At 46.0% G+C, this 26,770-nt stretch overlaps 1 protein-coding gene across 3 annotated transcripts in view; it reads left to right on the top strand.

Moving 5' to 3' along the window:
• The window catches only part of SAMD12 (sterile alpha motif domain containing 12), a 335,623-nt gene that overhangs the window by 195,566 nt on the left and 113,287 nt on the right, over positions 1 to 26,770 (top strand). Inside the window, exon 5 of one of the 3 annotated variants that reach the window (XM_037048434.1) lies at positions 19,330 to 19,667. The exons of the other annotated variants lie outside the window; for them this stretch is intronic. Within the exon in view, the coding sequence (XP_036904329.1) occupies positions 19,330 to 19,418 (89 nt within the window). The 3' untranslated portion in view covers positions 19,419 to 19,667. Of the gene's footprint in view, positions 1 to 19,329; positions 19,668 to 26,770 lie in introns of those variants that run through there. 3 annotated transcript variants of the gene reach the window in all.

Genomic DNA, 26,770 nt, shown 5'->3' with positions numbered 1-26,770 from the left:
ACTGAAATTGATTTGGCATGAATGAGTGCATGGAAAATTACTAACAGTGACCTCTAAGGTTTCAAATGTCTGCTATGTAAGAGGTGATGTGGCTTTGATGAATACATCTGCAGGCTCACTCTTTCCAAGTTATATCCAAGAAATTAATCGGGTATAGCACTGAGAGCTATTAAACATTGATGAGGGTAGTGTACAGAGAGTCTGAAAATATATGAGAAGCATTTGAGTAAGCATTTCAGTTCATCCCACTTCTGTGGTGTTGGCTGGTCGTCATAATTCGTGTTTATGGCAAACTACAAATGCAACTACTTATTCCGCTAAGGTTCAGGAAATTTGACTTTTCTTTTGTCACTTGTGTCCCTAAAATTCAGACCATACCATGGAAAAGAGAAAGAAATGAAATAATATCAGAGCAGATTTCAATGACCTAAATTTGCTTTGTTTGGTTTTGTTTTAAATTGATCCTCTCCTGAGACTTGGGTATTTGTTTTGTTATGCCAAGAGTTTTACTATAATAATTTTGGTCTCGTAGGATTTGACATGCACTAAGGCGTAAACAAATGGTCTCTAATTTTCTTTTGGTTTCTAAAAGTTTAAATATGCATTACCTTTTGTGCTCCCTCTCTCTGGTTCTTTCCTCCTTGTCTCCCCAATGCCCCTTCCCCTCCCCACTGTGTCCCTACACTGAGGACCCCTCTCAGTCCTCAGAAGAACTAGTAGAAATTTATTAATTAAGGATCTGTTTCTCCTTTTTTTTTTTTGTCAGAGAGAATCATTTGTTTTAGAGCTGGTTTTCCACTCTAATTAAACGAAAATGTCACTCAGTCAAATGAATTCATTTATACTTATTTATCCACTTCTACAGGCTTGAATTTCTTTGAGAATTGAGCTCATCACATTTGCTCACAGAATGAACTGAAAAATGTCTCTCACGTGGGTCTAAAAAGCTCACAAATGATTACTCCTCCCCTCCCGTAGAAGTGCAGTGTAAACAAAGCCTTGATTAACAAATATACAGATGGCGACTGTCTTGTGTACATGTTATCTGAGCACATAGAGGAACACGTGTTTGAGGGTGTCTGTGTGTGCAGGCCACCTGTGCATGCGAGAACAGGACAGTGGGGGAGTCCCATCGCCACAGTCCCTTGGGACTTGAAGTGTCAAAGGCAGTATTTTGACCATCCGTGTATCTTTATTTGCCTTTCAAAATGCAAATTGATGGTGCGGCGTTTAAAGTCCACCCCCTCTTTCCCTTCTGATTTTTAGGAGGGTTACTTATTGAGTACAGCCTGTGTCTAACATTATAATACCTGCTTTAGGATGCTAAAGTGGAATGAGCATACTTGATCATTCATTCACTCATTGAACACCTTTTATTGTGTACCTACTACATGCTGAACTAGGTATCCACTCAGTGATAAACAGTGCATTCCTGGGAATTGACAGGTAGGCCAGCGGCAAGTTCTTTTTTAATGTGAGCGAATCCTGTTCATTTTCCAGTAGGCTGACACACTGGTTCTTAGGAATTCTACTCTGCTCCTTCAGAACACATTCAGAAAGGAGGAAGTGTGACCTTAAATACTTCTGAAGAAAAAAGTTTCCGTCTGAGTAGTTCCGTATCTTCCTAAGAGGGTAGAAATGGGCTGTGATGCACAGCTGGCATGGACAGACTTTTGTTTAGACTTTCTGCTGAGCTCACAGCCCCAGATGGGAACTCCATCACCACCACCCTCTGCGGTACAATCCCCGTGGGTTCAAAGCGCAGGTCTGAGGCCAGGTGCTAGAGCCTGGTTCCCTCATACACACCCTGCCATTCCTCCTTCTGTGACATGAGCAGGCTTTTCACTTCGCCTGGCTTTGTTTTTGGCTTTCAACTTTCAATGGCCTGGAGACAAAACTGGGCTTAAAGGACTTGAAAGTCAAGTTTCCAAAAGCTTAGTGAGTTACTCCATAAAATCAGCACAGTTTTAATCTTGAAATAAGTTATCCTTTTGTTGTCTTCTCCGCGTCATATAGGAGTTAAAATTATGACAGCTTGGCAGTTTCTATTGTGTGAGACCATTCTCCTGGGGGCCCAGGGGACCCTGGGTTTAATCCAGTACTGGGGTCAGGTGTTGCCAGTACGTGAGTTTTCTCATCCTTAAAATAGCTCCTGGTAGATACTAAGTACTGTGACAGTAAAGATAATTGTGGTAATTATTACTTAGACTCCAGGGAGCCTATCCTATTTAAACCCTGGGCTTAGAAAGAAAAGGTTGAGAAAGACTTGATCTATTTGCCCCTTGAAATGGATGCTGACTGTGTTGACTCAGCTGAAATCCCACTGCCCAGGAGTAAAGGAAAAAGCAATCTGGTTTCTCCAAAGGCCGGAGACGGCTTCAAGTTGAGAGATCCATTCCAGATTGTATGAGGACAGCTTGGAGTATTCAATGGACTAAACACTTATTGAGCATCTATTATATTGAGCAAGATACTGTACTAGGCAAAGACAGTCCCTTCCTTCAAGGATCCTTCAGACCAATGAGTATTCCAAACACTGGGGCTTTTAACTTCTCTAAGTCATATCAGAATTGGTCCATGGACCCAGAACCCCTGGTGCTACGGGAGGCCCTGGTGAATGGACGCAGCAGCAGCAACAATAATCACTACCATTTATTGTGTGCGTGTTATGGTATCAGCTGTGTTCGGAACACTCTATTTTCCTTATCATTCTATCCTTACAAATACCCTACGAGATGGGAGCTATTATTACCCCTATTTGGCAGATCAAAGAACCGAGTCACAATCATGAGGCTCACACCAGGCCACACAGTTTAGAAAGTGGTGGAGCAAGCGTTCTCTTCAAAGCCCGTGTCCTTGGACATCTTGCTGTGTTTGTTGCTGTAACTCTGGCTACGGTGTGAATAAATGTTATCATTGCTCTGTGCCGAGTCCCAAGCCAGGTACTAGGAGTCTGGTAGGGCACACAGTAGAAATCCTGTCCTAACGGATTTTAGGGCTTAGAGAAGAGATAGATGTCACAGAGAAAAGCACCTAGGCCTGTCTCATTTAACGCCACCGCTTTGGCACAGCTTCATTATAACTACTTCTTTCTTAATGGTTTCTCCAAAAAATTGTTTCGAATCTCTATCTGTTCAACATAGTATATTTTAACTTCTTCTTTATCCACTCCCTGAACACTCCCATAGTGGCTCATCCCATGGGCTGGCACAGCGCCCTTAGTGCACACTTTCAGCCCGTGAGCATCGTCGTACCGCCCTGGAGCATGGTCAGCCACTCAGTCTTTCTTAAGGTACCCAGTTCATTGTGCTCCCCTTGCTTATATGTATTCTGTTTTGGCCTCTCTTCCTGCCTTTTAGTTTGTCATCTGGTTTTGACTAAAAAGGCAGAAAGAAAAGGCATGCAAGGGAAGGTGTTAGAACAGCAGCAAAGAAACCCCCCAAATCATATAATTATAGATGTAAAAAGTCAAGTTCTACAGAGAATCATGTTCTCTTTCAAGGTTTCAAATTTGCTTTCTATAAAGACTCACATGTGAGAGGTAACTGATCTGTTTCTCTCCCTCTTTTCCCCCCTCTCTAAAGAAATTAATTAAATAAAATCTTAAAAAAGAGAGACTCGCCTGATGTTCAAAGAAGCAGAGGATAAAGGGGAGGTATCAGGGGCTGTCTGGATCGGATGAAAGCCAACACAAGTATCATGAAATGGGCCACTGGTGGCTGGAAAAACCTGCAGTGAGACTTCGTGAGATCCGCGAGAGTGGCCACCGCTCTCCAGTGACAGGGTGAGGTCTCGGGAGCAGGGACAGCATGACGGCCCCTGCAGCATGGCTCAGTTAGCACATTTTTGTGGGGGCCCTATCCACAGGAAATGAGGTGTGCCTGTGTGTATACTGAAAAACTGTGTTAAGGGTAATGAAGGAAAAATATAAAGTGGAATGAGAGGTCCTAAGTGGGGGATTACCCTGCCATTTAAGTGGTAACAGGGAGACAGGAGGGTTGCCAGGCTAAGAGTCAGGCAGGAGTGAGCAGACAGAGGGGAGAGCATGTGCTAAACTCAGACGCACCGAAGAGTTTAATTGGCATGATCTAGGAACTGAACAAAACCACACGCTGGACCACGGAGTTCAAGGGAGCGTTCTGTGGCCTGGACACAGCAAGAGCCAGCTCCTGAAGGGCTGCGAAGCCACATTCAAAATTTGAAATAGGGTCTCATCCAGTGTAATGAGAGGCCATTAAAGGGCTTTAAGCAGAGGAGTGATGAGATCTCGTTTACACTTCTTCCTGTTACACAAACATTTTTATTGAATCATGTTGATAAAATTAGATAACAGGAAGATCTCAAATGAAATAGTAAATATAATAAAAATTATTGGGTTTTTTAATTATTTCTAAATTGTATTATATTGATTGGGGTGACACTCATTAATAAAATTATATAGGAGGGATCTTGAGAATATCATGCTAAGCCGAATAAATTAGTTAGAAAAAGTCAAGAATAATGAGATTTCACTCATATGTAAAATAGATAACTGGAACAACAAATAAAGAAGACCAACAAAAACTCACAGATACAGGCAGCAGTATGGTGCCTACCAGAGGGACAGGAGCGGCGGGGGGAGGTGGAAAGGGGAAAGGGGGTCAAGTATATGGTGACGGAAGGAGATTTGACTTTGGGTGGTGAGCCCACGATGTAATCATAGACAGATGACGTGTAACAGAATGAAACACTTGAAACTGGTGTAATTGTTAGTGATCGTTTACGTTTGTCAAAGAGTGCCCTGGCAGCTGTGTGGAGGATGGATGGGACGAGGCAAGTCCACGGTTGGACTGGGAAATAAAGACGTCAGCAGTAACGTGTTCTGTTTGTGCCTTTGAAACATTTAAGAAAGCAGTTGGCTGTCTTGAGTATGGAGTTCTAAGGGGAATTGGTGCTGAACATGTAAATTGAGGAATTATCGGAATGTATGTATGCCTTGGAGGAAGTCCAGTTACTTGACCACTAAACATTCCTAACCTTTATTCGCATTAAATCTTGTTCTATGTCAAATGACAGAGCTCGGGGGACAGGCTCCAAGAGTCCCACGTATGCCTCCTTCACCAGCCTGCCCGTCAGTGGTTTTGCATATGACAAGTCCCTTCTGATGAAGGTTCGTCCAAATGAATACGGGGAGAGGCCTCGTGGGGGAAGAAGCTGTCCGGGGAGAGAGAGAGAGAGAGAGAATGGTGAGGCTGTATCATGCCCTGCCTGGCCAGCCCTCATCCCCAGCATTACTTTCATTGCTCATAGGATAGGATACACTCTCACAGAGCGACCCAAACATGATCTTCGGAGTCAGAGACTCAATGACTTGCTCTCCCGGCTCTGTCCCTCAAACATACGCAAATGACGTATCCTTACTCTCAGAAAGTAAGCTTTTTCTGTCATAAAAAAAGAACAAAGATACCTAGTCCACAGAGTTGCCATGAGGATTAAAAGGAGACTTCGGCAAAGTGGTTATTAGCACAGATCTGAGTACATGGTAGATAAGAAGTGGATCTATATCTAAAAACACCTTCTTTGCAGACGTAAGGAGAAGGCTGGGATATGTACCTTATAAGGCTATTCCAATAAGTCAAATAGTGAGTTTTTGTTGAACTTCTGCAATCATCTCAAGCTAGAGATGAGAGAAGGCACTGGGAGGGAGGTAGAGCTGTATCACTTCCATGAACGTGCTCTGACACAGGCCAGTTTCTTTGTCGTCCGGAATCACAGTCAGGAGCGTACGAGTACCATCGTCTGCAGACTGGTCTAGAAGATGGTATGGAGGCTCTCACATAAAACTGTGCCTTTGGGTCCTTTTAATGATTCCATTTGATCAGGCTACATAACATGTTGAAGAATCACCCCTAGCATCTTACACAGGTTCTTTATGAGTGCATGTGGAAGACATTTTGTAGGACACAGCATTCGTGCCTTTATGATGGTGGGGACTGGAAGAATCCCCACCACCACTACCTCCAAATTGCCCCATCTATGCTCTCGCTATACCTTTGCTTCAATTATTAATAGTTCTTGTCTTTTTAATGTTCAGCTGACAAATAGTCATGGTCATTAGTCAAGTCACCGAGTGCAGTTATAACGTAGGCATCTCCTTGTGTGCCCAGCACTGTTTGGACTCAGGATGAAGAAGGCAGCCTCTTTCTTATCACACTTGGACTCTGCAACTGGAGAAAAATGGAGCGTATTTATACTTTGATGCTCATCACTGAGTGCTCTAGGACAGCTTTGTGCAGTGTAAGTTTCTGAGACGCAGGACACATGCTGCATCTGCGTTGTTCAGGACGGTAGCCTGAGCCCGTGCAGCCCCTGAGCACGTGAAATGTGCTTAGTGAGACAGAGGGGCTGGATTTGTAACTTATAGTAATTTGAGTAGCCATATGTGACTACCGTATTGCATAGCACAGCTGCATTAAGTCTAAGGGGGAGGGGCGTGGCTCCAGGAATTCAGGAAGGGGGGAGAACTTCAGCCTGAGCTTAGAAGTCGGGTGGACACTAAAGGACTGCTCCGGCTGTGGTGACAGCGTGAGCCACGGCTGCAGGGAAGGGGGATATATGTGGTTTGTGAACATTATAGGGGGGGACTTGAGGGAGACTTTCTGAAAACGTCAGGGAAGAAGTTTCTAGAATCTAGACCATTCATCTGTTTCATAAGTTTGGTGTGAGTAGTTTGCCTGCATTGAGCCTCTAGTTATTTGGAATGGTGCATTCCATAATTCTGTTGTGCTTTTTACAAACAAACGATGTTCACAGAGTTAGACCGTGTAATACTCAAGTTCATTGAAACTTCCAATACAAATCGGATGGGAATCCGCAGGTTATTTGCAGAAACAATTCCTTAGCAGAGGTTAAAGGACCCCACCTGGGTTGTTCAGTCACCCAGGGACTAACAGCAGCAGAGACCAGAGGGAGTGAAGGGAGGGAGTCTGTTAGCAGAGTCTGTGCAGAGCAGGAGCCATGGAAGAGGGGTCAGCTGATGGAGGGACCTTAGCAGAGAGGCGTAGCCAGTGACAGAACCATCGAGTCTGAGCAGGGTGGGAAGGAGAGAACAGACAAACCTCTTGCCTGCTGCCTCCTGCTGCTGCCTCTTGCTAGGTAAACACAACCCAAAGCTCGATGGCAAGTGATCACAGGTAATGCAGTCCTCAGGGGTCAGCCTGCCTTGGCAGAGCTGGGCAGAAAAGGTGGGAATAGATCGTGGGGAGTGGGCATGGAAGGAAGTAGAAATAAATAGCTCTCTTTGTTTTAATGTTTAAAAAAAAAAGAGTGTCATAGTGCAGGCCGCTATAACAAAAGTACCGTAGTGGAACTGAGTGGATTAAACAACAGAAATGTATTTTTGCAGTTCTAGAGGCTGGGAAGTCCAAAATCAAGGCACCAGCCAATTGAGCGCCTGCTGAAAATTCTTGTCCAGATTTGCAGAAGGTTGCCTCCTTGCTGTGTGATGGGGGGAGAGAGAGAAAGCAAGCCATTCTATCAGGGCACTAATCCCATCCCTGAAGGCTCCACCCCCAGGACTTCCCAAAGGCCCTGCCTCCTAATACCATCACATTGGGGATTAGGGCTTCAGAATTTTAGAAAGACACAAACATATAGTGCATCGTAGTAGACAGTAAAACAGAAGCCATGTGAATAATGTTGGTTAAGTTATTGCAAAACCACACAATTGAATATGATGCAGCATTGAAATTATATGCAATGACAAAAGAAAATTCTTGCTAGATATTAGCTGAAAAGAAACAAATAAAAACACCATATACAGTAGTATCAAAATGTTATTTTTACATAGTGTATATGCAGTAAAATAAAAGAGTATACTATTCATACTCAGAAAAAGAAAGAAAATCGGAGAGAAATGCACCAAAATCGTTGCAGTGGCTTAAGGATGTTTTTCATTTTCTTCTTGGTTCTCTCCTGGGTTTTCCAAGTTGTCTAAAGCAACACAATTACTGCATTTTCTTTTCTGGAACAGTGTTTCCGTTGTTCTTGACGTAGCTGCAAGGCCATGTTGAAGAGAGAGAGCTATCTGACCAAGTTCCTTTTTACCGGTCATCCACTAACTCAATGGTTAGCGTAAGTTTCATCATGTCCCCACGTCTGCCATGACGACAGGTACCTGAGCTACACTGCTTAGTGTATTGAAAATGAGATGAGTCCATAAAATGCTCTGCTTTTAAAATATTCCACAAAGAAACCCTTAGGTCCTGCAGAATGGCCTGGCTCTCTATTGATCTTTTTATTGCCCCATTTTCTCAAGCACCGTTCGTTAATCCGGATCCCCACCAACCACCTTTCCCGTTGTCTGTTACACTTGATCTCTGTTCCATATGAATCTCCGGTGGCACCTCCATTATTAAATTGACAGTTGCATGAAGCCTTATTGGCATCTGGAAGAAAAAAGCACATTTCTTCGGAACCGTGGAGATGGGAGCCATTTCTTTTTTTCCCCTGAGCCACCTGAGCATAGCCAGTTTTTGTACTCCCGTAATCTTCACCTTCAAAACAGCAATCCATCTGTTTCACTGTTTTATTCCTTCCCGATAGAAAAACATTTCCGCCTACTCTCTTACTGATATGCAGTCATCTGACCTTGATGGACTCTTGCCGATGGGATTATCGCCAATGACTTGATGACTTCTCATATTAGTTATAGTTAGAGTAAATCCACTCCCTCTCCCTGGCTTGCTCTTCCACCTCCAGCTGCTATGTGGCTAGTAGTTCTTGGACAGCTGCTTCAGCAGTGTTACTCTGGCACTTGCTTGTAGTAGACATTAACAATGATAAGCAGTCTGTACAGGGGCACAGTGTTGAATGGGTGCAAGGACTATTGCTGATAACCCTAATTGTAACCATAGTCTTGCCTTTGGGTTAAGTTAGGATTCTCGGGGTTCCCAAGAACAAACATCTGAAGGCAGCTTTAGCAAAACCACACCACGTGGTGGGGTGTTCCTGAGGTTCAAACAGGGGCCTTTGACAGGGCTCGGAGCAAAGACGCAGCAAGGCCTCAGGGAGGAGGAGAACGGTGAATTGGAAAGCCAGCAAGAATCCAGGCAGCACTCTGCTCTGGCTGTCTTATTTCTCCTTCTTTCTCTCTACTTCATTTCCTGTGCACGATATCTCTGTGACTCAAGTCACAGACTAGCAGGTGGCTTCTCACCACGTTCAAGTTTGCTCACTATGGCTACAGACCTTGGACCTCTCTCAAGTGCTTTCTCAGATTCCTCTTTCTTCTCCCAACTATCTTCTGCCCCTCCTCATCCCGATTCTGTATGCCCTGGACAGGGACTCTGATTGTCCCAGCCTTGATCCAGTCTATCATGGACAGCAGCAGTGTTGTGCTATACCTTTCTCGTTGTCCCGAGTCATCCCCTGTGGTCATTTTGAGCTGGTCAGACACCCTCAGAGGTGTTCACCTCAGTTATTATGTAGTGGATGCTTTCATTGTGCTTAATCAATGACAGATATAAACTTAGCCAATTAGCATTGTTTGCATTAGTACTTAGAGGAAGAAGCATATAGCTGATAAAGATGGAGTGGTGGGAAAAAGTGAGTTTTGATGACTTCTCTCCTATGTGGCAAGAAAGAGCCACGTTGTGTCCTTCACTTAAGAGATTGTCATAGAGATGTGCCGGGAGATGATGGGATGTGATCCAAGGCACTGAGGTAAAACATCAGGCGTAGGAATGGCACCAAGTAAAGGAAAACAGGGAGGGACCAGCCAGTAAGGGGCAGGCCGGTTTCCCTTAATGAACTTGACCGTTCGGGTACCACATTTAAAAATCTCCTGCGCTGTGGTCTAGGCACCATGCATATTTAATGAAGCCTGTACCCTGCAAATAAGATCTGTTTTGAAGTGGCCAAAATACAATTAGCCTTTCTGTGTGGTTCTCACTGTATTGGGTCCCCAAATTGAGACGCATCTGTATTCATTCATCTATCGATGAATACCCACTGGTCCCCACTGGCCCCCAGGCAAACCTTCGGCAGAATGGTTATCAAACAAACCTCTACGTGAGTACAAGTGTGAAGGGAGGTTTGCTAGGTACTTGAGTAAGCACTTGTTGTTCTTTAACTCATTTAATTCTCACAAGGAACACTGCTAGTATCTCTCCCATTTTATGGAGAGGAACCCACGGTTCTGAGAGAATGAAGTGACGTGGTCAGGACGACAAGGTTAAGGATTGGAGAGGCTGAAGCTTGACCCAGATGTGTCTGACCACACAACCCTTGGTTTTATTTTTTCAGTGTTGGAGATGTGTTGCCTAGGTTGCCTAGGTAGCCTGTCTTATTGACTGTTTGAAGAATGACGTGAGGAACACCCCTGCCCCATCACAGACAGCTCCCAGGCTAATGCTGACATGGATCAAGGTTAGACCATGATAAGCCACACATGGGGTGGTAAATACTGTGCCTGGGGCAGCTGGAGAGCAGGCATCTGCTATTTCCTAGGCAGGGAACCTAAATAAGTTCCTTTCTTCTCTGGGCTTCATTGCCCTGTGCCTGTCAAAGGACCTGCCTTGTAGGTGACTGTGTGGAGTAAAAGAGTCGCCGCACTTAGAGGTCCCGGAGCAGTGCCCGAACCAAGTAAGGGCTCCCATGTGCCTTTATTGTCATTCGCAACGTGCTGTGTGCTGTGGGGATCTGTGCTCCTTGTTGGAGTCAGGCGGGATTCAGAGAGCAAAGAGGCTTTGCTTCTGGGTAAGGAGGCAAATACCGGATATTTAAAGAAGCCTTCTATGAACAGGTGACTCTATTTATTCCACGCAGATTTATTGAGCATGTACTGTGTGGCAGGCACCCAGCCAGTGTTAGTTGTGGATAAGTGGGCTTGGTGCTGTGGAAGTATACGGAATGTTCTGCACCCTGACTTTAAAAAAAGGGATGAATCCTAAGAAAATGGCCACAAGGAATTATCTGGAAGAATAGTTATGGGTACGACAAACCTAGGGTTGTCTCAAGGAGATATGAATCAAATTTCTTCACCAAGCCCTTTCAAAACTCTTCATTCAAGGAACTGTTTTAGCACACCCTCGGGCACCGCGGGGTCGTACACACAGATGCACTTTTTACACCCGCTTGTGTCCCCCTACACACTACAAAGCATACCACTGCCCTTCGCTTAACAGGATGACACTGCCGAGGCTTCATGTGCACGTGTGACTTACTGCGTCCTGTCGGCCTCCGGTGACAGCTGCCACCTGGGAAATCCTGAACCAAGTGTGTGCCCTTGCATCCCTTCTGGCCTCGGCTCTCGCCGTTTACTGCACTGTACTAATCACAGCAGCTACCACATGTGTGACCCTTGCTGTGTGGTAGAGCTTCTTTTGCAGGGACTCACTGAATCAGTAAGAGCTGGGACTGGGTGATGGCTGCACGCGGTAAAGCAGCACAGTAAGGGGTGGGAGCGCAGAACCTGCGTTACTGGGTCTGAGCTAGTTTCCCGGCGTTGGCAGTTCTCGGCTCTGTGACATCTTTCTGAACCCTGGTGTGCCTCAGTTTCCTTATCTGAAAAGTGAGAACAGTGCTGAATACACAGTAAGTGCTACCAATGTGCTTGTTGAGTTATTTTAAGTGCATGAAGTTCTTCCAGCTCAGATAGTTGCGACCCCTTGCTCCATGCCCTGACTCACAGTGAGGCATGGACAACAGACTCCTGTGGCTTCAGGGCCTATGGGGGAACATGGTCCGATAAGGGGCCCGAGGGAGCCAGAGCAGCTGCAGGCAGACTTCAGTCCAGGCCCCTGGAAGCCTTGACACCCGAGGCCAGTCAGAGCCAGAGCCCGATTCCAGGAAGTAAATGCAGAGGTCAAAGGCCACGAGGCATTACTAATTTCCTGGGAGTCTAGGACCGAGGCCAACAGCAGAACCAAACTGCTTTTGACTGAAAATAGAGGAAGAGTCTAAACCTCCTTCAATTAAACCTGGCAATTTAATCCATATGTTTGAAGACAGACACCTTGTGAGAAAATCCCCTCTGAATCAAGACTCACGCAGATCTACATGGCAGAAAAAGGAACAGGGAAAGATGCCAAATTGGAAAATGACAAACTGCCACCGGGAGAAAGCCAATGTTTAATATGCCTCAACTCTTTTTCTTTACCCCTCCTCACGCTCGCTCCATCTGAGGGGTGTTCTGTAACTCAGTAATGCTTCAGCCAAATGTATGATATATATACATATTAAAAATATATATTATCTATATATCTATATATACACATATATGTGTATATATGTATATATGTGTAGAGATATATAGATCATGATCAAATGGGTTTGGGAAATGTTGGCTCAATAAAAAGCAGTCTTTTATGTTGCAGTGCTTCTCAAAGGCTTTGATAATATCCCCATGTTGGCCGTGGTGCACGGGACGTGTTGGACTCTGTAGATTATTGTAGAGAAAAAGGGGACACAGCAGGCCTGAGATTGCTTTTCCTGAAGGTCCTGCATCCAGGGGTGGCCCCTGCAGGTGTCTGGAATGTGGGTTCCGGGAGGGTCTCCCCACTTCTTGATCAGGTGGTTCATGTGCCTGAACTGTACAAACGGTGTCGTTTATGCTGAACTCCGGCCTAGGAGTCTGGAGTTGGGCATGGGCTAGGCAGAGGGAGCACGTGTGATCAGTCCCCAGGAAAAACCACAGGCACCGCATCTCGGATGAGGGTCCCTGGTGGACATTTCATGCCTGTGGTCACCACGTGTCGCTGGGGGTATTAAACACGTCCTGTGTCACCCAGTGGGAGAGACCTCTTGCAGGTTTGTGCCTGGTGTGCTCCAGACTTCACGCCACGTGCATTTCTTTTGCTGGTCTTGCTGTGTGTCTGTTTTCTGGAAAGTCCACCTTAGCTGTGAGTCCAACTCTGCAGTGAGTCCTGCGGGTCATCCTAGGGAATCACCTACCCTGGGCATGTTCTTAGAGATCCCCCGTCACAACCCAAATCCTTTTCTCCACAGGCCTTTTCAGCATGTCACACGTCAGTGGGGTTCTAAAGCATGTAGTACAGGCAATGGCAAGCTATTGAGTCCCGCAGGTCAGAGGCGGAGACCACCCCAAATCACCCCTCTGGGCTTTCACCTGACTGGTGAAAAATGTTAGGGTTCCTAAGGCCCACATGGAGGTCAAGACCAAGTGACCCATTCCCTCCTGTCTGGGGCGCATAGATGAAATACACACTAACAGAGCAGAACTTGCTGATGGAACCTCATCCTTCTTTTAGAGCACTCAGTAGGGGGAATGGTAAGGATGGAACCGGTAGCCGCAAGATACAGGCATCTTTTATGATCTTCCATTTTTCAGCTTAGCAATTTAGCCCAGGATAACATTATTTATGTAAATTTAGTTATATAAAGATTTTTTTAAATTTTTATCCTCACCCAAGGACATGCTTATTGATTTTAGAGAGGGTGGAAGGTAGGGAGTGAGGGAAAGAGAGAGCGAGAGAAACATCAGTCAGTTTCCTCTCATAGGTGCTCTGACCAGGGACCAAATCCACCACTTACGCATGTGTTCCCTGACCAGAAACCAAACCCATGACCTTTCAGTTTGCGGGATGACACTCCAGCCAACTGAGCCACACCAGCCAGGGCATATTAGCCTTTATATAAAAATAAATTACATAAAATTATATATATACATATGCTTTCTTTCATACATCCAGTTAGACAGCCCTACTAAAGGGACTTTATGGCTTTTTGAGCCTTGTGGCTGAGCCTGTGGTTTATCCCATGGCAAATAGGATTCCTCTGAGTTCGTCTTACAGAAAAAAACAGATGCTCCCAGCGTCTCCTGAGAGCAGGTAGGCTGCTATGGTGCATGAAAAACCAAATGGAGAGGGTGATCAGCCCCAGCGTGTGTTCTCCCAAGTACCTTTTCTCCTCCACATTCTTCATGGCTGACTTGCCCTTTGTGTTTTTCACAGCTGCCAAAGTTATATTTGTGTATCCTCTGCCACGGGTGGGGGACTGTGCTTCCTGCCGGCTCCTGTTTACTTCCTTACCGCTGTGTGTCTAGACCAGCCGGGCCTGTCTTCCTTTGGCCTATCCCCGCAGCCCTTGTTGACTGGTTTCCAGGCAGAAGGCATTGTGCCCCAAATACCCACCCGTTATTGCTTGGTTTAGCTGGCTCCTTGCCAAGCTGACCAGCAGACAGGTAATTCTCTAAGCAGTCCGCCCTTCTCGCTATCTCAGCACCTCAAGGTTATTGTGTATATGCCTCCACTGATGTGCGTGTTCTGTCCTCCATGTTCTTTGGATCTCTCCAAGTCCCAGCTCATGCCCTACGCTGTTCCGCATCAAGCTGGCCTTCTCCACTGCACCCCTGTGGACCCTGCTGGACCTTCACTTCCGACCAGTACATCTGTCTTTAGCAGACATCTTTGCACTTGTCTTTTTTTTTTCTGGCTTGTACATGCAGCACAATGATTGAGCTCCCATTTAAGAGCCACTCATTGTACTAGAAAATAGATAGAAAAGAAAAGAAAAGAGGAACAAAGTCCCTGCCCCCAAGGAGCTTACTGTTCAGTTGAACTGCTGTCCGACTTGTTATACTATTATTTCCCACATGCTAGGGCTGACTCTTCTCTGCATCTCTAAACTCCCCAAGAGCAATGAACTCTACTTGGGCTTTTCATGTTTCCAGAGTCATGAATGTTCAATGGTAAATAATTGTTAAGAACTCAGAAAAAATCCAGTTCCTCTCCTATTCCTAAAGTTCACCAGCTATATTTGCTTCTATGTCCTCATTTATAAACTGGGAATAGTCATGTCTACCTCTTACAGTGATGAAAGGGCTACTTAGAAACTGTAGGTGCCTGGCATTGGTCTGTGCATGGACTAATCACTTCAGTAAATGTTAGCTGTGATTCTTATTAAGCAAGCCTGTGGCACAGTTTATAATATTTTTTCCTGGAACTTTGGCCTCAAAGCAGTGCTGGGAGGCTTTTCCCGGTGGGCAAGATCCTGGCATTGCGTTGTCAGCCTTCCCACATTTGGTCCAACCTGAGCAGGATGGGAGGAGCTAAAGGAGAAAGCCCCTGTGAGTCAGAACCTCAACAATGCATTCTAGACCCGCCTGGTTTGCACTGTGGGGGAAACGTGGATTTCCACATACATTTCTTTTCCTGATTCTCACTCAAGACAGACTGGAGGCTGGAAAGAAGAACAAAAGCTCCATTTACTGACTGGATGCTACGTGCCAGCTGCCCTATATACATTCTTCATCTTCACAACATCCCTGCCAAGAAGGTGCTCGTACTCCTGTTTTATAGATTGGAAAACTGAGATTTAAAGAGTTTAAGTAACTCGGCAAAGTTGCACAGTTAACCCAACACTGATCAGAAACCTTTGCCCTTGACATCCAATTGCCCTTCATTCAGTAAACGAATCGTGGAAGTCCTGGCCTAGTTTGGCCTGAGATACCTGCTTTTCCCCTTCTACTACAGCCCACCCCCACTCTGCCCAACGTGCCCACCAGGTCTGTGGCAGAGACGACAGCCCCACAGCAAGCGTGTACCTCCTTTGTGCTAATCCAACGTGACAAGTGAGTTGCCTGGTGCAAAATGTAAGGAGGCAAGCACGCCCTGGCTCCTGTTCGTGCGGACCACTCTTTTGTTTGTGCGGACGCCAGCCCTGTCCCTCCCGCTCATTGTCCCAGTGTCCAGCTACCAGGATTTGCTAGAGGAAGCCACACACACCAAGACCTCCATCACCATGAGGATCAGGACGGGCCCGAGGATGGCTGGCAGACTGTTGGGTGCCCTCACCGCTCTCAGAGGGCACATCACCATTTCCGTGCAGCTCCTTCCCTCCAAACTCTTCCTCTCTTCCAAAACTACCTTTCATGGTTTCCTTTCGCTTGGCTTTCCCTCCAAAACCGTAATATAGCCACACAAGAAGGAGGGGCGACTACTGAGACCCTGTCCCCGGGCCCCAAATTTGGTTTTGACCTGTGTGTTAACTCTAGTGTGTGGGAAGTGGCTGGTACAAGAGAAGTGTGGGGGCAGACCAGGGCTTGGTGGAAAGGCAGTGTCCTGGTGAGCAGGGTTCACCTTCGACACAGGATATGAGCCCACCGTGTACTCTCTTCTCCTGGCTCCCTAATCCCATGAAGGGGGCAAGATTCATACTCTAGCTGTGCCCACTTTTGCTCTCTCTCAAAAACCTGCCCTTGTAACTGAGTACAGTGTGGTCGGGGCCGTGCACATCAGAAACATCTTGCATATTGATTCAAGATGCTGAGTCTTGGGACATTCTCTAGTTCAGAGTCAGAAAGTGAATCACTCACTAAAGTTGAAGAAGTTCTAATGTGGGATTTGGACTGTGTATACTCGTGACTTCTTATTTAGTTTGCTTTTCTTTCCTTTGGGGCATTCAGTCAGGACCTTCGTCACTTTCTGATATTTCTAGTTCTCAGTCAAATTCAACAAGAAGTGAAAATTACTGCACTTTTCATCAAGCTGTGATTTGACCAGGACAGAAATGGGAGAAGGGAATTCTCAGAACAGGAGACGTTCTGTTTCTCATGTGGGTCATGGTAGAATTAAACAGCAAGACCCCTTATGTGCTTACTGGTATGTTTTCAATAATTAAAAAAATATCTCGTCAAACATGGTGAAAGCTCATAAGATCTTCATTTTCAGTTATAGGCAAATATTTCCAAATACATGTCAGTGTTTTCTTAAAACACCTTTATTAGAACTAGGTTTAGTACTTGAAGTAGAGTTGGGCATGGGCTGTATTTGCAAATGAGCATATCTGGCACACGCATCCCCCTCCCCCCCCCCCGAAAAATTGAATTAGATGCTGATATTTAAGAATCAGGATATTTCACAGTTTTAAGTTATAGACTTTGTCTCCTGGTTTAAAAATTTCACAATACCTTATCCTGGGCCGCAGCCTCACAATGCAGTGACGGGAGCGCAGCAGCCGCTCGTGGGAAACGACGATGCCACACTGAAGATGCTGGTAAGTTCTTTAGTGCCCCACCTGCTGAGAGGCGGGGTCCAGGCGCCCCCCTCCCTGGGATCCGGGAGGCCTAGGGACGTCTCTGACCGGGAAAACGCAGCCCAGATAATGCACGTCAGTGCTGGGACCCAGGCTTCAGGAACCAGCAGCAGCCGCTTTCTGTCTCTCTGGATCCTTGCCCAGGGGCATGAACCACCCTGTGATAAGTGTAACGGCTCCAAGACCACTGTGCAGGGAGGAGCCCAAGCCTCATCATGACATCCTAGAAGAGAGGCACCAACCACGTGGAGAGAAAGACACAGGGTCAGGGAGCACCAAGGCACCAGACATGTGACCAAGGAAGCCATCTCGAAAATGGAGCCTCCATCCCCATGAGGGACACATGGATCAGAGATGAACCACCCATCTGAGCCCCTCATGATCCCTAACTGGCCAAAGTGTAAGCGTGATAGAGACCACTGCCAGGAGCCTCAGACATGGCGTCGATAACTAAAACCAGAGTGTGTGTCTCCAGTTCATGCTAGCCCCTCCTCTCTCCCCTGGCTTTTTACCTAGGTTATTTTACATCTGGGCTCCTGTACAAATTTGCGTTTGCAGTTCTTATTTAAACCATGGCCCGGTGAACCTTCAATTATGTGAAATTTGGCAATTAAAATATTAAAAATAAATACATGTATTTATGACAAGATTGGGTTTGTGAGGGTTGGAGGGTTACAGAGAACACTGGAAATTCTTTTTTTTTAAGATTTTATTTATTTATTTTAGAGAGATGGGGAAGGGAGGGAGAAAGAGAGGGAGTGAAACGTCAATGTCTGGTTGCCTCTAGCACACCCCATACTGGGGACATGGCCTGCAGCCCAGGCATGTGCCCTGACTGGGAATCAAACCAGCGATGCTTCAGTTCACAAGCCTGTACTCAATCCACTGAGCTACACCAGCCAGGGCCTGGAAATTTCTACTTGAAGTATTTTCTTCCATGGGCCACCTTGCTGGAGGTGAAAAGTGTACAAGTTCAAGGATTGGTCAGCTCTTTCTGAGCACTGACTTTCTCATGTGTAAAAGTAGGTCCCATTCATCTTCGACCTTGGTTGAGTCTGTGAGCAAGAAAGCTCGGCTTTGGTATGATTTATTTCGAGTGTGTATTGTGTATCTTGTAACGTATTAGAAAGTACATTTATTCCATGGCAAGCTAGCCTGTGGGGCAAGAGAAAATGTCTAATTCTTTGTTGACGCCTGTGCCTTTCTCATCTGGCACCTCCAGCTCCCAGCAAATATTTGTTGAATAAATGAATGAACAAATGAATGTGTGTTAGTCACCAAGGGTACAAAGAAAGACAAATGAGACACGGGCTCTGCCCCTTGAGGAGCTCACAGTCTATCGAACACAGGCAGCAAATTAAATACTGGTTCTGCCTCCTGGGGAGCACATTCTTTTATTCAGAAACACCATTTTATCTGTGTCTGGCCACTGTTCACATCCACCCCCAGATGAAATGACATGCTGCAGGAAAACATGCCTTGGAGGAGCCCGGGACAGGGCAGAGGACCGCAAACCACCTGTCCTGAGGAGGCAGCCTTCTCGTGCTGTGGCTAAGTCACAAGAAGCAGGCAGGGAGGAGCGCCCCATCAGAGCTGTGGGAGCCGGGACGCAGTTACTCAGAGGCACCCTCAGGGACCCATCAGAAAAGCAAGAACAGAATCCCTGACACATCATTCCATCAGCCCGTGGTTGCTCCAACTGCAGGAACGGCAGCGAGGCGGCTCCAGCAGCAACAACCTTCGAAGCTGCAGCCGGAGCTGAGAGAGGCAGGGCCCACACCAGAATTTGGTTTTGTTTATTAAGAGATGTGAAGAAGCCCCTGCTTTTAATCAGCCTGCCCCGTATGGGTTTACAGAGTGATCTTTTCTTCCTTCCCGAGTGTGTTTGGCAAAGTGTCTTCTCCCCCTTTCTTACTTTATAAGTGAGGCCCTTGTGAGGCTGGACAGAGGAAGCAGACTTTTGTTTGACACTGAAGATAAGTGGCCTCTTGTTCTTTATTCTCCCAGTGAGATTCTCAGTGTCGATGTATGACACGATCAACATCGTACAGAGTGTCGATGCAAATGCATTTGGTCCTGGAAAGATTTCTTCTTGTTTATGTCAAACAGCAAGACCAGAATGAGGTCAGAGGATGGGTAGAAAGCCGGGCCGGGTTCTCTCGTCAATCTCCGAGCACCAGGGCTGTGTCCTAGGGCCGGGGAGCTGAGCCCTGCCGGTGGAAATGGCATCCTGTCTGCAAAGCAGAACCGCTCACATAGTGAAACCAGAAGTAAATTACTGTGTTTGTTCAATAGACGCTGAGCTCCTTCAAGAAGAAGAAATCCTGCAAGAAAGGGCAAAACACAAGAACGATGGTGACCAGACTTGTCTCTTCCCCAAGTGAGGGATATTGCACAGTAGATAAGGGGCCTCTTAGATTGGGAAGGTTTCTCTCCCTCCAGCCATGGCTGTGCCTCCTCTGTGGCCAGGAAGCTCTGGCCCTACCGCTGACCCCGGCCTTTGATGGGAGAAGATCTCTTTACAGGAGATCTATACCCAAACAGCAGCCTCCATGAAGAATAAAGTAAACTGAGATTCTCAACACCACACTTTTCAGAAGTTGGGTCTCGCAGACAGAAATTTAGAACAATTTTCGGATATATGAAAAATGATGAAGACCAAAATTTTGTCATTCCAGAACAAGCAAGAATTAAGAGGAGGCTTGAATTATGAACGATGTAATTCAGAGTAGACTTCAGAAGGACTTCCTGACAGGCAGAGCAACCTATGTTTTTTCATTATGGAATCTTTCCTGCAGTTCTCACATGCAGAAGTGTCATCTCTCTACCGTAACATAAGCACAGTTATTTCGAATATCAAAACCTGGGCTTTATCTTTCCATCATTTTTTCATGCGGCAAAGATGGAGAGTGCACGTAGCCTATGCCAGGGTCCAGGGTCACAGAGGGAACAGACACGGGCCAGCTCCCCCAGGAGCTCACTGACTGATGCTTCTTGTGCTGTACCAAGTTGGTGAATACACGTGTAGATGAAGATATATAAATAAATAAATTCTAATACAATGAATTAGTACAAAGAGCTGCCCTGCTACTGTGTTTATACTTCCAACTATAGGCAAAGTAATTAGTGTTTTGCAGAAGAGCTGACATTTAGGCAACGTCTTGAAAGATGAGTACTGGTCTGCAGGGTGGGCATGAAGGTACGGCACACACACGTGTGCGTGAGAGGCCTGGAGCTGGGCTGCTTGGATGTTGCGAACAGTGTGATGGGAGTAGAGGTTACTTAGTAGGAAAGGTGGAGAGGGCCAGTGATCAGAGAGGAGCTGAGTACATAGTCCCCAGTTCTTTGGAGTGTCTCTTGAGATTGTAGGGACTCCAGTGCTTTATTCACTGTGAGTCAAGTCCTACAGTAGTAGAGCCATCCTGAAAATAAGACATCCCTTGGTTGGCCTTCATTTATAAATTTGTAAAATGAAAGAGTCATTGCTTGTTTGTTTCTGTGAGTGAGGCTGCTCTTCAGGCTGGGAATACTTGCCATCCACGTCCGGCATGTGTGCNAGAGGGCCAGTGATCAGAGAGGAGCTGAGTACATAGTCCCCAGTTCTTTGGAGTGTCTCTTGAGATTGTAGGGACTCCAGTGCTTTATTCACTGTGAGTCAAGTCCTACAGTAGCAGAGCCATCCTGAAAATAAGACATCCCTTGGTTGGCCTTCATTTGTAAATTTGTAAAATGAAAGAGTCATTGCTTGTTTGTTTCTGTGAGTGAGGCTGCTCTTCAGGCTGGGAATACTTGCCATCCACGTCCGGCATGTGTGCATACCCCTTCTTCCAATAGGACACACTTGGAATCACAGTGCAGAAAGCCAAACGGCTTGGACTTTGTGTAGTAGGAGGTAGGTGAGGGGAGAGCACAGAGCAGCGAGGACTTGGATGAGGCTGGAGCCCCAGAGCACGGCCTTTGCCTGAGAGCCCTTGCCCACATAGTTTGCTGTGTAAAGATCTCACCTGTGCACAGGGGCAGGGTGAACTCAGAAGTTAGGGAACAAGCTTCTGGTCAACACTGCCTCTTAGATCCTGGGATCTACTCCACCAAGAAGAGAGGTGCAGCGAGGGAAGCAGGGGCTGGGAGCTGAAGCGAATCAGCTCAGAGAAGCCCTCCATGCATCACTGTCTGTTGCGTACCTCCTCTTCCTCAGGCACTGTGCTAGCACGGGAAGGCAAACACCGCCCACTCCCTGCCAGCCAGCGTCCCAGGTCTTCTCGTGAGACAGGCATTTCCTTTGCAAGACAGACTGCTGAGCAGGCACGACATAACCTGAGACAACGAAGGGGCTGCGGAGAGAGTGCTTTACCATATCAGGGACCCTTAACTCCCCCAATATGGTAAAGCATCTGGGCATGGCAGCAAATTTTAAGAAATGACTTGCTCAGGTGGCTGGATTCGGAGGTTCATGCTGGGGCCATTTTGCTGTCTGAGGCCGGAAGGTAGATGCAAGCATGTGATGCCCTGGGGCCGAAAGGCCTCTGCACACGCGTGCCCAGCAGTCACCCACGGGTGCTCTTATGCCGGTGCAATGGGAACGCAGAGAAAACCAGGGAAGAGCACCACTGTAAAAAGTAGGTGGTGTTGTGACTAAGTACTCAGACACCGCCTGTGCTTCCTCTCTGGGGAAATGAGTTGTGTTAGAGAAACAAGTGGCAGAATCACAGCACACGCCCATCTCCACCATGGTAGCCATGCTGGTCATTTCTACTGTTAACGAGTGACTTCGTGATCAGTGTTCATCAGATGATCAAAGAGGAATTTTAGGTTCATGTTTCACTTTCAATCACATAAGCCATAGGTAATCATTGCAGGAAATTTTTTTTAAAAGTGATGCAAAAATAAGTCAAGTTACTCCAAACTCACTATGCAGAAATGACTCAACATTTTGGTGCCTACCGTTTCAGACTCATCAATGTGTGTATTTACAGAAAGTGATTGTTTTGTTATTTCTTCTGTTCTCTTAGTTTACATTTGACTTTCCAATAGTTCTTGTTTCCTGTGTCCCCCACCCCACCCCATTTTTTTTTCTAGATAGGAAGGACTAGTTTTGTTGTATGACCTGAGGTTTTCTTTGGTTCCTTCCCTCTCCCCATGCCATTCCAGGCATTCGGAAAGCATGACATTTGTTTAAGTTTCCTCCGATAGTTACTATCCAATCATTAAATAACACTGATGCCTGTTCAAAACCTGTGACCCAAACCGAAGTTTCTCAAATTATTAATACGGAGAATGAAACAGTAGCTATTGACGCAGCCCTATGAACAAGAGAAAAACGGCCACCCCTGCTTCCTCCCGCCTCCTCCCGCACACGCACCCCTCCCACCCCTCCCAGGGCTTGCTATTCTGCTTTGGGATTTTTGTCCCAGTGTGTAATAGCTAATGGTTGATTCGTATATAATTGGACCTCTTGTTTCAAGTACGATATCATTTACATTTTTCTTAGAAACAATGCAATTTAACAATGTTTGCATTCCTCAAAGTCCAGATTGTTGGTTCATCCCCATTACCAGAGAGCACAGAAACCTCTTCTCATTGCCTTCCCTCACTACAGACAGCTTGGGCAGATAAGGGAATTTGGAGATCACAGCACAACCATTCTCCCCGACCACCCCAAGGGCATAGTCCACTGCCATCGTTTCCTTTTCTGTGGGATCCGTTTCTTCTTCCTGGATTTGAAGAGAGATGCTTTTTTAAAGATGTAATATTCAGTAGATCTGAAGTGGGTGTCTGTTTCCACAGAGTTCAGAGTAAAACCTTTTAAACTGGAGAGATTTTTTTTTGTATCAAGGAGATTTTCTGCAATACGTGTTTTTGAAATCGGTTCTGTTGCACTGGCTCCGATAGCATCCTCAGTGACTCCCATGCTGCATACCTTACAGAGAGATTGCATTCATGTTTCCAGTTCACCTTTTTCTCTTTAATTACTTTCAGTGGCCTTTTTTCTCTCCCTCCACATGCTCAGTGAGTGTCTCAAGTTTGCACTCACCTTAATAGTTTCTAACCCAGACTGATTTTCAAAATCATGTCAGGGAATTTTTGGAAATAAAAATGTCTTAGCTTTCACCCAAGATGCACTGAATGAAAATCCCCTGTATTTGACCCCAGTAGTATGTGTATACGTGTTAAGCATACCCCTCCCGCACCCCGTACCTGATGGTCATCTAAGTTTGAGGACTACTGTCCTGTTCCAATGGTCTAATTCCAGTTAATAAACAGGCGATTTTCCTCTTTACTGCCTGTCATGCAGTTTTAGATTCTGCAATGGAATTATTGGCTGGCTTGTATTCTTTTCATAAAATCCCTTTTTATCTCTGTCTGTTGCCTCATTGCCTCTCTTTTAGCAAGTTTGTATTTTGAGTAATTACCTTGAGAATACCAAGTAGTGCCTCTCTTAAACTTCTGTTTTTCTCATGTGGCAAATCTTTCCCAAACGATAACTATTTATTTATTCATTCTTTTGCATATTACACTTATTTCCTTGTGTTTATAATTTGTGTTGAGGACTCTTTTTATTCCATGTTGGGGGCCTATATGAGAACCCATTCGTTCAGTGGTGCTTTAGGAGATTTCCCTGCATTCCTGGGCACTCTTTTTCTTATTGAATTTATTGACGTGACTCTGGTTAATAAAATTATATAGGTTTCAGGTGTACCGTTCTGTAAAATATATCATCTGTGTAGTGCCTTGTGTGTTCACCACCCCCTTCCATCACTACGTATCCCCCCTTCATCCTCTTCTCCCTCCCCCACCCCCTTTTTCCTCTGGCAGTCACCACATTGTTGTCTGGGTCTATGATTTTTCTTCTGTTCAATCCCTTCATCTTTTTCACCCAGCTCCACCCCAAACCAACCCTTCTCCCCTCTGACAGCTGTCAGTCTGTTCTCTGTATATTCACTATAGCGGAGATTTGGAAGCAGCCCAGGTGTCCATCAGTACATGAGTACTACAGTACTACTCACTCCCCACGCACCCCCCCCCCAAAAAAGAAGAAGGAAATCTTACAGGGCATTCGAGTTGAGGGCTGCGTGATGTGCATTTAACTAGTGTGCTTGTCAGCAGCCTGAGGAGCAGGGGGAAAGGCCAGTCCCATGAGCAGAGGCAGCAGCAGAACCCTGCCCTGTGCAGCGTCTTCCACGAGTCTGGGAGCTCTTGCATTAAGACTCGTTCCTCCCCTTCTTCAGTGCGCTTCTCCCCGTCCACTGTTCCGTGGGCCTCAGGCGACCTCCTCTAGGATTGCATGTGAAATGTCTGTCCATGAGAGGAGGGCCGGACTTACATGAGCTACAGCAGCGTCCTGTCTCGTTCCAGAATGTTTGTCCTTCTTTTTTTAGGAACTGTCACGCCTTGGTGGCAGTGGGCTAGAGAAAAGTTCCCACCACCACTGGAGTTCCGTGCGGTTGGCCCGTGTGTTATTCTTTCCCACACGACATAGTCCACGTTGCTCCTTATTGGCAAGTCCCTCTGCCTCCTACCAACTGTACTTGCCCTCAGATCTCAGCCTTGCACAGAAAGAACCTCTTCCCCAGATGTTGGAGTTAAGTCCACAAAAAAGGCAAATGATAGCCAAGAACTGGAAATAAGCCCATTGTCCATGCACAGCTCTGGTTAATAAGCTGTGCTGCATCTGAACAGTGGAATGCAAACTCTAATAGCCACATGGATCGGGATGGACAAGCATCAGAAACAAAGTTGATAAAGAGTTAAATGGAAGACACCACACTATTGTGCTCCACTCTCAAGATAAGGAGTTGTATGTGCCTCTCCATTTGAGGCCATCTGCATGGTATCAGGCGCAGGTTTCTCCTGCTTACAAAATGGCTTTGTTAGGTGACCTGGTGTGGCCCCAAGGAGAGGTTATTCCCTATTCCTGCTTCTGTTTGGATTTCTGAAAGCAAAAAGGTGGGAGGCTTGCTTTCCTGTGAGACTGCTCTCCAGAAACAGATAAAGAGTAGATAGAGCTAGACACAGGCAATATTACTCGCGGTGCAGCCGCGAACAGTGCGGAGCATCATTTTCAAGCAGCACCGTGTGAGCATTCTGTTCGTGGGTAGGGTCACTGCTCACAGATGAGGGCAGCCAACCTCCGTGAGCCCAAGTGACTTCTTTCTCTTGTTGTCCAGCTGAGAAGCTGAATTCAAATACAGTCCCAAGCGTGCCCCATGACCAGTGTGTCACAGTGGAAAGGCACATTCAGTTATTCAACAAGTATTTACTGAGGATCTATTATGTGCTGAGTCAGGTGCTGAGGACACAGCAATGTACACGACAAGATGTATCTTTGCGCTGTTGTAATGACGCTTAAAATATGGACTGACAAGGAAGAAAGATTTGCACAAATAACTATTAAATGGCAGTTGTGAAGAAGTTACTGTATGACTATATATGCAATCATATATATATATATAAATATAAGAGACTATATATATATATGAACCTAGGCTACAGGATCAGAGAAAGATTTCTTAAGGAAGTGGCCATAATGTGCACCCCAACTGATAAGTTAATGAAGCAGGGAGAATAGCAATGCAACTGAGGTAGAGCTGTGGGAAGAGGCCAGAGGCCGGGAAGAACTAAACTAAAGAAGCACAAGGGCCTAGAGAGGAAGGCAGATGGCAGCCAGAAATGGGGAGCAACATACTTGGCACATGTAACCCATGCTGACCAGGATTTCGGTTTTATCCTAAAAGTAAGGACAAGTTTCTACGGGGTTTGAAGGAGACGGGAGGCATGGTCATGTCCATAACTTTGCCTACTAAAAAGAAGGTGAAAAGAGCAAACCCTCTTATTCCTGAGCCAAAATATAATGGGGAGTCATTAATATGCCCTAATTACCTGTTACATTCATGTAGATGGTGTCCATAACTCTTTGCATAGATGAAAATACGCCGCGCTCAGTCATAGATCTGGCAACCCTCAAAAGACAACCTGGCACTCACAGCGTTTCACAGTGAAGCTTTGTTTGAATAGGTGCCGGGATCTGGATATAATGCCCGTGAATCTGGCCGCGCTCCACCCTCTCCTGCCAGACTTCTCTGCCCTGCTGCCCACAATGGGTGGGGCCGCAAACCCTGAGGACTGCTTAGGCTCTTCAAGGGCCCTAAGAAATGTACCACATGGGAAATACATGGGCCATTGTTTACAATCAACATGTTATTTTTATAGGTTCTAAACCAATGATTTTAAAGGGCTCGTTCAATAGGTCTTTTTTTAGGATCAGAGAATTAATTTCCATATAACTTCATATGATTGCCTGCCAGCATCCCTGCTCCCTTCTATGACATTTATCCACTGTTCTTCCATAAACTGGGAAATAACTGATTACCCTGCAGAACAATGCCACCGGGAGTGATGAATGGTCCACTTCACACCTGTTTATTAAGTACCTATGGTGAGCAGGGACTACATCTCACAGTTTGGAAACGGATGGCAAAGATGAGCAAGCCAGGTTTTCTGCCCTCAAGGGGCCTCCAGTCTTAGGAGAGAAGTATAGAGGATTACAACAGACTGCTATGTGCATGCTGGCCAGTGGCTGCATGTATATCCCATACTCCTGAGTAATTTGTTACAACAGAGGACCAGGCAGTCCGTTCATGAACTCCGCATAAACTCCGTTCAGCCCATCTCTTGACGCCAGACTTCTCTGAACTAGCACCTTTGGGGATCAGTCATGTGCATGGTTAATAGACCACTG

The sequence above is a fragment of the Sturnira hondurensis genome, unplaced genomic scaffold, assembly GCF_014824575.4.
Source record: "Sturnira hondurensis isolate 20B ecotype Veracruz unplaced genomic scaffold, ASM1482457v3 Scaffold0006413, whole genome shotgun sequence".
In the NCBI taxonomy this organism is placed as follows: Eukaryota; Metazoa; Chordata; class Mammalia; order Chiroptera; family Phyllostomidae; genus Sturnira; species Sturnira hondurensis.
This window is presented reverse-complemented; position numbering and strand designations above follow the sequence as displayed.